General features: G+C 37.3%; 1 protein-coding gene across 1 annotated transcript in view; it reads right to left on the bottom strand.

Annotated features, from left to right (window-relative positions):
* Positions 1-8,501: 8,501 nt before the first annotated feature.
* LOC124786181 (sulfite oxidase-like) overlaps positions 8,502-15,155 on the bottom strand; it is a 135,893-nt gene continuing 129,239 nt past the window's right edge. The window contains exons 8-10 of the mRNA XM_047254242.1: positions 14,628-14,828; positions 13,290-13,465; positions 8,502-9,549 (exon numbers count right to left, since the gene is read on the bottom strand). Coding sequence (XP_047110198.1) covers positions 9,421-9,549; positions 13,290-13,465; positions 14,628-14,828 — 506 coding nt within the window. The 3' untranslated portion in view covers positions 8,502-9,420. The remainder of the gene's footprint in view (positions 9,550-13,289; positions 13,466-14,627; positions 14,829-15,155) is intronic.

Raw genomic sequence — 15,155 nt, forward strand, 5'->3', positions numbered from 1 at the left:
CAAGAGACATTAATGACCACACACTACATTAAACATACTGTGCCACATTAGCTGTGGTCCAGTAAAACATACACATAAACTAATCAAAAAGCCCAATTCAGTGTGTTTAACCTTTAAAAGCATATCTCATGTAGTTGGCTGAAGGACAAGAGTGTTACCTTACTCTGAATATGTTCACTCTTGTTGTCTTACAGAATTATCTTCTGGGACAGTACATCTAGAATTATCTTCTGGGACAGTACACCTAAAGTAAACACAATGTTCATCCAGCAGAAGCAAGCAGTAAGAATACTGTATGAAGAGGGCAACTGTAAATCTTGCAGCTAAGCCTTTTGAAGGATCTTGGAATTCTTATACCACTTCCCAATACATTTAATCCTTAATGGCTTTTCGGTGCTGATAATAAATATAAGTTTTAACCAAACTATGATAAACTGTTACAGTAAATGTAGACTTTGCCTCTGTGTACAGGGTTCAGAATGGATTTATGGTATGTACTTTGGTGGTAAAGTATCCAATAAACTGCCATGCAATGTAAGGCAAGAAATTTGGAATTCCAACCATTTCAAAAGACAATTAAAAAATGTTGTTCATTAGCCACTGTTTCTATCTATTATTGAAATATGTACGGTGAATCATCTAAAAATTGCACCACAGATGTTGCAGAAATGGGAAAGTGCTATTGAGCGAATATTTTTTGTACAAACACACACTTTTTTAAATGAAACAATGTCTGTTGGCATTAACAAACTAAAAATGTGTTAAGTTAGAATGTCAGTGGTGTTTGTTGCAGGATGCTAGTGCAAGCTGTTTATGAGATATTGTATTCTGAAAAGTTCCCACACAGAAATTTACACAATACCCATGGTAGCACACACTAAACGACAAGATAAGTGCATGCACTAGTTATGTGGATTCTGACCAGTAAGAAGACAACTGACTATCAAAGGTTGTGTTCAAAATAACCATAGCAGTGGCAATACACGCTTCCGGTCTTGTTCGGAATGACTGCTGCAGAGATGTCTGAGCAGGTTGCAGTAATACATCATTGCATATAATCACGTATATTTGGCAGTGTACAGGCGTCAAATTCCGGGAATGGGCCACCAAAGGTACAGGTCGTCTGCGACCAATCCAGTGATTTGGAAACAACTCATGAACACATGCTGTAGTACTTTGTGCACTGTGGGCTGGACAGCCATCACATTGGTACCACAGATTCCTCCTAAGTCTGCAGAGTAACATCATCTAGCATCCATGTAAGATGGTCCATTAGCAGGCTGTGATACTTGTGCACATTCAGTGTGCCGTCTATGAAAAATGGGCCTATGAGCTCATGGTTCACTATCCTACACCAGACGTTTACACTCCACAAATGCTGATGTTCCATCTGACGAAGCCAATGGGGATTGTCAACAGACCAATAGCACATGTTTCGGCAGTTTCCCTGGCCGTTATTAGTAAACGTGCATTCAGTATTAAACAAGCTACCTGACATATCTGGAGTAGCCTCACTTAACGACCCTGTACAGAAGTTAACACAATTTTCATAATCATTTCCGTGTAGCTCTTGGTGGAGAGATGTGATAGGGATGGAACCTACATTGATCGAGAATGCATAGGATGTTTGCCTAACTCGTACCACTTCCTTATGCAATTGTAAGGGAGCTAATATGCGGATCAAATGCAACAGCAGCCAAAACATTAATTTCTGCCTCCTCTTCCATCACTTGTTTCCTTCTGATACGCTGGCGAGGACTTATGTCACCACATTCACTTAATTGTTTGACAAGGTCAGTAAACAACCTCCGAGAGAGTTGACATCTATTGTGACACCCTGTCACATTCATCATACAGGAATGAACTGCATTCTTCCTACACTTTCCATACACCATGGGCATGCCAGATTTTTCTGCATTGGTAAATCCCATCATCCACTCACAACCCACTGCTTGGTGTGTCACACACTAACTGACTAGCAACTCGCAATGGACTTGAGGAACACATAAGCACACTGTAAGCAAACATAACATCGTACCTAGCAACTATGCAGGTTGAATGGCACAAATATCAGTGTGGGAACTTTTCAAAATAAAATATCTCATAAACGGCTCACACTATAATCCTGCAACAAACATGAGATTCTAATTTACCCTAATTTTAGTCTGTTAATGATAATACGCAATGCTCCATTTAAAAAAGTGTGTACTTGCACAAAAAATACACTTTCTATGTATTAGTAAAATCTTAATGTATGAAAAGTTTTGGTTGAGAATAACGAATTATTTAGGAATAAAGGTGACTACTCACCTAACGGCAGAAGCACTGTGTCGTCAACAGGTACACACACAAAAGGTACAGAGCCTTACTTTGCTAGCTGTCGGAATTCCCGGAATGGAATTCCTTTCTCAAGCTGGACACACACACACACACACACACACACACACCACACACACACACACACACACACACTATTTGGTGAGGTAGTGGGACAGCGAGCAACCTTAGGTTTGCACCAGGGAGGTTACAGGAGCGACGGATGTGCTGTAACGATAGCTACCATCTGTGCAGCTCAGAAAAGCTGGTGGTGGTGGGGAGGATCCAGATGGCACCCGAGCCATGGAAAAAAGTGTGGGAGGTAAAAATTCAGTAGTTGCAAAAAGATCAGGAGTCCTTTATAGCACAGATTGTGGTGGTAAGCTGCATTAAACCATTCTTTGGACTAAAGACAACATTTTGTTTTAATAGTAAAAGTGATAAAATAGTGAATATTTAGAACAAATGGAAATCAGTCGTAAAAGAAAGAATACATGTAATGGAAAAAGCCCACATTATAACGACAAACGTTTACAACAAAAACTGCTTATCTAACAACCTTAAAATAAAGTAATACAATACAGTGGTTAAACCGGAATGACCATATGAAAGCCAAAGCCTAGTATTGAGTTATAATTTTGAAAAACTAAAGGTACTGCAAAGAAGAATTGTAAGGGAAATACTGGGGCCACTAAAAACTGTACTCTCCGGGCAATTGAGAAGTCATGTAGAAATATAATAAAATACAGAAAATATAACAGAAACTATAAGAAAGAGAAAAATTATTTGGTGGTTAGTATAGAAAGGATGACAAATATTAACTAAACAGACCTTCAAATACTCTTGGCAAAAGAAGTTAACTACAAACCAGATTTAAGGGGCCAAAAAGAGGATACAAAGGAACAAAATAAGGAAGGGTCAGTAGTGTGAAAATACATAGATCATGCAGTATTAGTTGGAGGCAACTTTAACCTTCCAAGTGTAGAGTGGGACGTCTACAGATTCATTATAGGGGGTACAGACAGTCAGTCCTGCAAAGTTCTTTTGAACATGTTTTCCAAATACTGTCTGAGCAGCTATTTTGACAGCCCACACACAATGGAAATATTTTCGACCTTGCATCTACAAACAGGCCTGACCTTATTGGTGGTGTCAGTATAGATAGATACAGGGATCTGTGACCACGATTTCATCATAGCGACTTTGGTTACTAAAGTTAATAAATCAATCACGAAAGGTAGGAGAATATTTCTGTGAGAAAAAATGGATAGCGAGTTGTTAGAATAACACTTAGACAATGAAATGACATCATTTAATTCCAGTACGTAGACGTAGAGGAATTTTGGACAGGGTCTAAATGGATTGTAGATCATACTCTCGAGAAGTACATACCAAGTAAGTTGATTAAGGACAGAAAAACCTACCATTACTGAATAAGCCAATTAAGGATAGAAAAAAAACCTACCATGGTTTAATGACAAAATGCAAAAAATACTGACGAAGGAAAGGTGTTTCACTCTTGGTGCACAAGAGAATGTGCTGGTGATGACAGGCAAAAATTAATAGACCGTCCTTATGTGGCAGCAAGAGATAACAAAAGTAAAGCTAAAGTCTTAAATTTCACATTTAAGAAATCATCCATGCAGGATAATCGTACAAACATCACGCAGACTCCTGATAGACAACATCATAATAAGCATCACTGATGTAGAGATACAATTGAAAGAGTTGAAAGCAAGTAAGTCCCAAGGCCCTAATGGAATCCCAAGTGATGAAAAAAGTGCAGGTGAATATTGTATATAAGGAGGTGAAAGAATGGACCTACAAAATTACAAACCAATATCTTTAACATAGGTTTGCTGCAAAATCCTTGAACATATTCTCAGTTCAAACATAATAAATTTCCTTGAGAGGGACAAACTTCTGTCCACAAATCAGCAGTTTTAGAAAGCATCACTCATCCAAAATTCAGGTTGCCCCTTTCTCACATGAGATCCTGCACACCATGGATGAATGTCAAACTCTTCATGCAGTATCTTATCTCCCATTTCGTCTTCATCTACACCCTCTTCCATTTCCATAATATTGTCCTCAAGTACATCGCCCTTGTATAAACCCTCTATATACTCCTTCCACCTTTCTGCCTTCCCTTCTTTGCTTAGAACTGGGTTGCCATCTGAGCACTTGATATTCATACAAGTGGTACTCTTCTCTCCAAAGGTCTCTTTAATTTTCCTGTAGGCGGTATCTATCTTGCCCTAGTGAGACAAGCCTCAACATCCTTACATTTGTCCTCTAGCCATCCCTGCTTAGCCATTTTGCACTTCCTGTCGATCTCATTTTTGAGACGTTTGTATTCCTTTTTGCCTGCTTCATTCACTGCATTTTTATATTTTCTCCTTTCATCAATTAAATTCAATATTTCTTCTGTTACCCAAGGATTTCTATTAACCCTCGTCTTTTTACCTACTTGATCGTCTGCTGCCTTCACTACTTCATCCCTCAGAGCTACCCATTCTTCTTCTACTGTATTTCTTTCCCCTATTCCTGTCAATTGTTCCCTTATGCTCTCCCTGAAACTCTGTACAACCTCTGGTTCTTTCAGTTTATCCAGGTCCCATCTCCTTAAATTCCCACCTTTTTGCAGTTTCTTCAGTTTCAATCTGCAGTTCATAACCAATAGATTGTGGTCAGAATCCACATCTGCCCCTGGAAATGTCTTACAATTTAAAACCTGGTTCCTAAATCTCTGTCTAACCATTATATAATCTATCTGATACCTTTTAGTATCTCCAGGATTCTTCCAGGTATACAACCTTCTTTTATGATTCTTGAACCAAGTGTTAGCTATGATTAAGTTATGCTCTGTGCAAAATTCTACAAGGCGGCTTCCTCTTTCATTTCTTCCCCCCAATCCATATTCATCTACTATGTTTCCTTCTCTCCATTTTCCTACTCTCGAATTCCAGTCACCCATGACTATTAAATTTTCGTCTCCATTTACTACATGAATAATTTCTTTTATCTGATCACACATTTCATCAATTTCTTCATCATCTGCAGAGCTAGTTGGCATATAAACTTGTACTACTGTAGTAGGCATGGGCTTTGTGTCTATCTTGGCCACAATAATGCCTTCACTATGCTGTTTGTGGTAGCTTACCCATACACCTATTTTTTTATTCATTATTAAACCTACTCCTGCATTACCCCTATTTGATTTTGTATTTATAACCCTGTATTCACCTGACCAAAAGTCTTGTTCCTCCTGCCACCGAACTTCACTAATTCCCACTATATCAAGAAAGCAGGTGTTGACAGATGTGAAAATTACCGAACTATCAGTTTAATAAGTCACAGCTGCAAAATACTAACGCAAATTCTTTACAGACGAATGGAAAAACTGGTAGAAGCCAACCTCGGGGAAGATCAGTTTGGATTCCGTAGAAATACTGGAACATGTGAGGCAATACTAACCTTACGACGTATCTTAGAAGAAAGATTAAGAAAAGGCAAACCTACGTTTCTAGCATTTGTAGACTTAGAGAAAGCTTTTGACAATGTTGACTGGAATACTCTCTTTCAAATTTTGAAGGTGGCAGGGGTAAAATACAGGGAGCGAAAGGCTATTTACAATTTGTACAGAAACCAGATGGCAGTTATAAGAGTCAAGGGGCATGAAAGGGAAGCAGTGGTTGGGATAGGAGTGAGACAGGGTTGTAGCCTCTCCCCGATGTTATTCAATCTGTATATTGAGCAAGCAGTAAAGGAAACAAAAGAAAAATTCGGAGTAGGTATTGAAATTCATGGAGCAGTAATAAAAACTTTGAGGTTTGCTGATGACATTGTAATTCTGTCAGAGACAGCAAAGGACTTGGAAGAGCAGTTGAACGGAATGGACAGTGTCTTGAAAGGAGGATATAAGATGGACATCAACAAAAGCAAAACGAGGATAATGGAATGTAGTCAAATTAAATCGGGTGATGCTTAGGAAATTAGATTAGGAAACGAGACACTTAAAGTAGTAAAGGAGTTTTGCTATTTAGGGAGTAAAATAACTGATGATGGTCGAAGTAGAGAGGATATGAAATGTAGACTGGCAATGGCAAGGAAAACGTTTCTGAAGAAGAGAAATTTGTTAACATCGAGTATAGATTTAAGTGTCAGGAAGTCGTTTCTGAAAGTATTTGTATGGAGTGTAGCCATGTATGGAAGTGAAACATGGACGATAACTAGTTTGGACAAGAAGAGAGTAGAAGCTTTCGAAATGTGGTGCTACAGAAGAATGCTGAAGATAAGGTGGGTAGATCACGTAACTAATGAGGAGGTATTGAATAGGATTGGGGAGAAGAGAAGTTTGTGGCACAACTTGACTAGAAGAAGGGATCGGTTGGTAGGGCATGTTTTGAGGTATCAAGGGATCACAAATTTAGCATTGGAGGGCACCGTGGAGGGTAAAAATCGTAGTGGGAGACCAAGAGATGAATACACTAAGCAGATTTAGAAGGATGTAGGTTGCAGTAGGTACTGGGATATGAAGAAGCTTGCACAGGATAGAGTAGCATGGAGAGCTGCATCAAACCAGTCTCAGGACTGAAGACCACAACAACAACATGGATGAATGGCAACAGGCGGATTCCATATTCATAGATTTCCGAAAGCCTTTCACAGGGTGCCACACTGCCGACTGTTAATGAAGGTACAAGCTCACAGAATAGGTTCCCAGGTATACAAGTGGCTCAAAGACTTCTAAGGAACAGAACCCAGTATGTTGTCCTCAATAGCACATGTTCCTTGGCAACAAGAGTATCATCAGCAGTGCCCCAGAAATGTGTGATAAGACCACTGTCATTTTCTATGTACATAAATGTTCTGGTGTATGGGAGTGTCATCATTGAGTGAATGTAGGAGGAAACAAAAGGATATAGACAAAATTTCTGGTTGGTGCGATGAATGGCAGCTAGCTTTAAACATTAAAACAATGTAAGTTGATGCAGATGAGTAGGAAAAAAAACCCATAATGTTCGAATATAGTATTAGTAGTGTGCTGCTTGACACAGTCATTTTGATTTAAATATCTAGATGTAACATCGCAAAGAAATATCAAGTGGAATGAGCATGTAAGGATTGTTGTAGGAAAGGCAAATGGTCAACTTTTATTTATTTGGGTGTATTTTAGGAAAGTGTGGTTCATCTGTTAAGGAGACCACATATAGGACACTAGTGTGACCTATTGCTGAGTACTTTTTGAGTGTTCGGGATCCACATCAGGCCGGATCAAAGGAAGACATCAAAGCAATTCGGAGGTGGGCTACTTCATTACTTACCAGTAGGTTCAAACGACATTCAAGTATTGTGGGGATGCTTTGGAAACTCAAATTGGAATCACTGGAGGGAAGGCGACATTCTTTTTGAGGAGCATTATTGAGGAAATTTAGAGAACAGGCACTTGAGGCTGACTTCAGAACAATTCTACTGCCACCAACATGCATTTTGTGTAAGGACCATGAAAATAAGATAAGAGAGATCAGGGCTCATACAGAGGCACTTAGACAGTTATTTGTGAGTGGAACAGAGAAGGAAATTAGTAATAATGGAACAGGGTACCATCTGCCATGCACTGCGCAGTGGCTTGCGGAGTATGCATGTAATTGTACATGTAGATTGTGGAATGAAAGTGTTGCAGATGGACAGGTGTCAAGTCAAGACAAGAATGAAAATCATACATGTTTAAAGTGGACTGAAGAGAGGAAACAACACAATGAAAAGATGAAGAAATAATGGATGGAAAATATTACAAAACATGATATGTGAAGAAGTGAAATTAAAATGTAATCCTCACATGGCCTCAATATGGGGTAAAGGGAATTTCTTAAAATTTCAATTTATAAATAAGAGTAATAAGAAGATAAAGCATGTCAGAAGTCTTGATTTTACTAAACAGTGTAAGACTTGCCTTCCTTCAATTTTTCTTTTATTCAGTTTTAAATTATGAGAACAACCATTTCCTCCCCAGTTAACACCTTCATGACTTCTTGTTATATTTTGTCCCAGGGCAATATTATCATTGTCATCCAATATAAATTTTGAAGACAGAACATTCCACAATACCTCTTCAAGCCAAGTTACAATAATCAAATCTACCCTTTTTATGTGTATTGAGTATGATTATGAAACATAAACACTTTTTCATATAAGAGTACATTTTATTTTTCAAAAAGGCTATGGTACAGTAAAAAATGTGTATTCTCAACAGAAGCTCATATCTGACCAATGTTTTTTTGACAATAACTTTTTATATTCATTTTAACAAAGGTAAGCTGCTTTCCAGGTCCTACTTCTTTGCCATTCTCCCAAGGTCCTCTTTTTGCATGGTGTACAGCAGTTAGCAGCTGTGGTTAGTTACCTTCTCAATGTTTTACTCAGGTAACCACCTTGGGCTGCAGACTGCTGCACTGTATGCCAAATGGATATCACACATATTTTCAACCAATAATAAAAATTACAACTGTACTGATCTTAATCTTAACATAAATAAGCAGTTGCATGTAAGTGTAAATATCACACTTTTCTTGTACTGTACAGGCATAGTCTCAAATTTAAACTTACAAAAAATTGGTCTCCATTCCCCACCCCAGATTACTTTTCAAAAAGCCATTTTCACTTATCCCCTTACTGAACTTTCACCACCCAGCCCTTCATATTCTCCTGTCTCTAAGGCATACATTAACAGGATAAAAGAGTAAACATCTGTTGATATTAAGAAAGGTGAAATGAAATGGGTAAGGTACTCGTATGATATATAATGACATACGCATCTCCATGCCAGATATTAACATTATCTAACTGTGTTTCTTATGAAATGATCAATTTTCTTGGGAAACGATCTATTATTAATTCTGATCCATGCATATCTCAATGGTAACTTATTTATTATGATACAGATCTAGTTTGAATGACCTTCACTGCATTTTACAGCATTTATACAGTTACATTATAAATAAGATTGCTGCATTATTACTGAATAACAGATTGAGATGAAAAAATAAAATAGCACCATTATTTAAATTACTAGGAACATATTTTCAGTCACATTTAATAATTTCAAGACTTAATGTTTACTTTCACTCTGTGGTAGGCATTGCTTAGAACACCACGGAGATTCCAGATATTCTCAAATGATTCTGGCTGAGTGTTGTAACCAGAATCAACAGCTTTGGCCCATATCTCCACCTATATAGTAACACAAAGGATAATATATAAGTTACTAATGCCACAATAAAGAAAATAATGAAGCCTACAATATGCATATCACAAAAGAGCTTCAATGGATTAGAAATAACAGCCATACTCAAAATCATATCATGAAAATCTGCAGTCATATTTATCACAAAGAGTCATTAAAATGACTTCTTCTACCCTTGAAGTATATCATTGAATTACTAATATGTTAGTATATACAAACCACAAACACACAGATTAACACAAGCACTGTGGTAATAGAAAGTTGTTGGTGGAGTATAAATAATAGTATATTGACAACTCAGTGATTTAACTATTCAGCAAGTTGTTAAATTTACTTCACCTGCTATTAACAACAGCACTGCAATCCCACTGTGTTTAAAATTTGCAAAAAATAAGAAACAGAACTGTCACTAAGTATTAAATGAGATCATCTCAAGAAAGCTATTCAGTTTTACTTTTCAACTGCATATTCTGAGAAATACTGAAAATACTGATATAAAAAAAGAGGTTAATGGAAACTAAAAGTCTCCGGGAATATAACTGAATTTTTATTTTTATTTTTTAAATGATTCTACTGAATTGAGGGAAAATCAAATTAAGTAATCATCTGCATGTATAACTTGCTTTATAAAACCTTTGAAGATACTGCAACTGTTTCTATAATGTAGTTAACAGCACATGGATAGAAAAACAGACCAATTTATAAAAGAAAATCCAATAGAAATCAATTCTGAGTGACAAAGTGCAGTGACCTCCTTGAACAAAAAAAAAAAAAAATAAATAAATAAATAAATAAATAAAAATCAATTAACAAAAATAACAATCACAGTGACAGTGTGAAGGAAACAGCAACTACTGTGAAAAGTTCCCAACAATGAAGTTAGATGTGGCATTGCTTGCAGGTAGATAGAGAAGAAAGTAAGCTGGTACTTTACAAATTTTAAACAATATCCAAGTTAGTAGTTTGGTGCATCCAGGAATGAGAACAAAATGCTTTACAGCAGATGTCAACCTAGAAGACAAAATGTTGGATAGCTGGATTGTTGTCTTTGTAAATATTATAAATGAGGTGACACATAATGATGCCGATACTTGTACCATAATTTTGATGAACTGCCTAGAATAAAACAAACTGAAAAATTGTTGCTATCATTTCACATTGGAATTATGTACAATATTTACCTAATTCTAACATCAGGCTTTTCCAAAATTCAGCCTTTTAAAAATACAGGAATACATTTGTGGATTAAGCTTTGTCTGCTAAGGTGAAAATTTTTATATTGTGCAATAAGGAGGTGTCTTAAACTTGCAGATGAAACATTTGGTAGCTGAGGTCATGCATAGATTTAATTTGATCATTTCAGAGGAGTGTGTGGGGGACCAGTGTCAACACCTCAGCTGAGCACTAGGACAAATGTGGGGAAGGAAGTGGTAAGCAGGCACCAAATTTCATTATGCTGCCAACCTTCTTAGATACATTGCATTTTATGAACATCTACTGTGCTTAAACTGCTGTTTGCTGGATACAAATGTAATCAGAATTTAACTGACTTTACAAATGGACAAATACTGAATAGCAGTATACATTTAGACAAGAGATAAATTAATTCCAGCATAAATATATCAGTGAAGTCCGCCCTGATAGTTGAGTGGTCAGCACGACAGAATGCCGCGCAAAGGGGCCCATATTCGATTCCCAGCTGGGTCGAGGATTTTTCTCCGCTCAGGGACTGGGTGTTGTGTTGTCCTCGTCCTTGTCGTCGTGTTGTGTTGTCTTCCTAATCCTCTCATCCACCGAGGTGGCGACAGGAAGTACATCCTGCCACCCCTTCAATTAACCTTGCCAAATCAGACCATAACAATGCCAACCCTGCAAAAGTGCGTGACACAGGCACAAGGAAAGAGAGAGAGAGAGAGAGAGAGAGAGAGAGAGAGAGAGAGAGAGAGAGAGAGAGTGAGATAAATATATCAGTGAAGAACACTCAAATCACAGCACAACAAATGAAGCTTGATGTTCAATGACAGTGCCACTAAAGCTGCTATTACTCCACGGTACTGTTGATTTTCAAGGTTGGCAATAAATAATGAACAGCACTATTAACACACAGTGTCACAGTTTCTACCAACTCAACAATAGGAAGCTGAGAGAGCAACATACTGTTGTCATTCACTTTGCTTAGATTGTCTGTGCTTTATAGAAAGTGAATTTTAGCACTCAATAATAATTGTAAATTACAGCTGTGGCTCTTTTCAGAGATGTGGACCTACAAGCTCAGATTTCACAACTGCTTCACACAGACAATGTGACACTAATTTTAATTCAATGGTGATTGATGAATCAGGGGTCAATCAACTTGCAGCAGGAAGAAACTTGGTTGTCATGAAAGTGATTGTTTGTATGCACTATTAGATGAAGAATAAATTAAAGAAAGAATAAATTAAAGAATGTCTGTTCTACATGTCAAACTTTCATGACCAGGAAGGTTACATGAATTGTTGTTCAGTATGTATGATAAAAATGCGAAGGATTACCAATTACTCGAACGCGCCAGAGACAGGAATTTTCCAACTGCATGCCTCTCAAAATTCAAAGTAAGCACAGGCTGCTGCCCGAGCATGATTAAGAGCTTACATAACAATGCAGAAAAATGCTAGCTCAGTGACTTCCAACAGTGTTTGATGAGAAACTGCTTGTGTATCAGCATCAAATAATCAATTTGAGGAAACATATGGGCAATGTTGATCAGACAACTGTTTATTTTGATACGCCGTCAAATAATACTGTTGATGTGAAAATTGTTACGTGTTCCTATAAGATGTCCTGGCAATGAAATGACAGAGTAACAGTAAGACTGGGTGCTCTGTCAGATGGCTCCTTCACAGGAAAACCATACCAGCAGAGAGAAAACTGATACAATTTGAAGTAACCTCTGCCACACACTTCATTAAAGTTTGCAGAGTATAGATGTGATGTAAAATAGAAACAACTTTAGAATAGTAATTCATTATTCTTCCTTGGTAAACAATCGAATGTTAAGAAGGAATGTCATCAACCAATACAAACAGGAACTAAATGCTATGAATTACTGGAAAGGTATGTAAAAATAATCACAACTGTAGAATGGGGAAAGGACAATTGGGTTGAGAACCAAGCAGGCAATACTGAAAGACAGTCTGTTTCTCTTTGGTATAAAATAATAGAACTAATAAAAATACCCATTTCTGTGCAGAAGTGAGATTGTGAGATAGATCACAATGCATCCACAAGCAAGAACTGGAACATGGTAACTCTGCTTATGAACTATATTTTTCTTGTATATACTCAGAGGAAGTTCATAAGCTAATCTATCTTGTTTACATTCTATTTATGTGACAATCTCTTGTTCATTGCACTACATAGTTACTGTATCTTAGAATTCTCTTTGCTAACTGTACGTAAGACCTTGTTGTCTAGGTTACATTTTCAAATCTTTTTCCTCATCTTTCTTTTCAGATTCAAGAAAGAAGCAAGGCGTTTGGGTGAGAGAAGAGAAGTATACCCCATCTCTGTCACTTGATTTTTGTTATAATCTTTTGTGTCTTGGTATGGTCCTCATACAGCGAGTACAAATTTCTTACTCATCTTAACTACTGATAAAATATTGATAATTATGTTTAGGAACCTCATTATTAAGTGTCTGTTCAGCACAGACTTTCATTTTTGGCTTGATTACTTTATGAAGATGTACCTTTTTAGTTCTTGGAGGTATTGGTATCTCAGCCTTCCATAATGACCAAGCCCAATTGTGTGGTGCTTTGGCAGTTGAATCCTCATCAGTTATTTCAGCATTGTGCCATGTTTTACCCTGGTCTACTGTAATGTCAACTCTAATTATCTTCTGACCACCACCAGACCATGCATAGCCTGAAGAACAAATTGTATACAACTAAAACAATTTGTTATAAAGTATCACCAACAATTTTTTTAAACATGTAACAAACAAAACAAAATGGCAAACAAAAACTGAAAACAATATCCAACAAAATAAATTGGTCATCGAGTCCAGTGGAAACCTAAAGCAAAGTATAATCAGCTTTATCAAATAAAGTATAATGTTATTCTGGAAGAATATAAAAAGTATGGTGAATATGTCTTTACTATCTATGTTAAAAATCACAAACTTGATATTCCAGAATGAAAATTAAATTTGTATATAAGAATGGATAACTGCTTATTGAACAAAATGACCTACTGACAAGCAGACAGGCTTGAAGGAAGGACGGTGAACTGCACAGTTTTCAGACTTCAGAGTTGAAAAGCATGTATAGCCCCCATCCCTTCCACAGAGAGAGAGAGAGAGAGAGAGAGAGAGAGAGAGAGAGAGAGAAAGAGTTGTTTCCCCTGCGCACGCGCGTGTGTGTGTGTGTGTGTGTGTGTGTGTGTGTGTGTGTGTGTGTGTGTGTGTGTGTGTGTGCGCGCGCGCGCGCGCGTGCGCGCAAGTGCACGTGCACACTCTATGACAGATATTTCTGAATGCTGAATGCTATGCAGTTTATCTTCTTTTGAATGTGCCTGTGTACCACTTGGTGCCTCATCTATTTTGTGCATATAGCATACCAACTTGATTCAGATGAATGTGTATACAAATTCCACCACCAGTCAGGTATAATTTTATTTTAAATTGTATGTAAACGCATTCCACACCCTGCAGATGCATCTTTCAGTGCTCTGGTTTCTGACCAAAGCACATGTGGGCAGTGTGGCTAAGTAACTCCGGATACAATGTAGTGGCTGTAGTTAGTAGGAACAGAGCACAAAATGTAATGTGTTTTTAATAATTATGGACATACCACTGTATTCAGAGTTATTAAAAATAAGTGCTATGAATCTGCCACACTGGCAAGAAATCATATGAAAGGAAACCAAAGCATCTGAAAATAAATCCAAAAAGTCATTGCCCAGAACTTGAAGTTACCTGTGACAAAAGAAGGAATTTATATATTCATTCATCTGATATTTACAGTCTTCACTGTTTTAGTATATGACCATGTAATTAATTTCACTAACATAACAGAGATTATAATACCTTTTACAACAAGCTTCCCATTTACCAGGGAAACTGTCTCGCCTTGCAGTGGTGTACAGATTGCGGAAGTTACAGGAAATTCTTGAATAGCAGGTGATTTACTGAAATCCACAGTATCCCAGTCCACACTGGGGGAAAATCCTTTATAATCTCTCTGCTGCCACTGTGAGTCACTTTCCACTTCAGAAACTATGATACGGCCTGTTCAAAAAGTAAAGAACATCTCAAGTATAAATTAGATACAAAAGTGGTACTAACTAAAATGCCAATTGCATCATAATGTATATCACATGGTAGCACCATCAATGCAAATATGTCTAGTGGTGTGCTGGAACCACTGGAAACTCATGCTGCATGCTTGCCAAAAATGATCTTCTGATTTATGATAAACATAACACTGTGTATCATAACTGCAACATGGTTAATGACATTTTTAGATGTGACTAATTTCTTCACCATCTTTTCAGTCCTCCTACAACTGCCAATGATTTTCACCTCAATTTACATGTCAGCTCATTCCTTCAAATA

This window comes from Schistocerca piceifrons, chromosome 1 (assembly GCF_021461385.2).
Source record: "Schistocerca piceifrons isolate TAMUIC-IGC-003096 chromosome 1, iqSchPice1.1, whole genome shotgun sequence".
Classification (NCBI taxonomy): Eukaryota; Metazoa; Arthropoda; class Insecta; order Orthoptera; family Acrididae; genus Schistocerca; species Schistocerca piceifrons.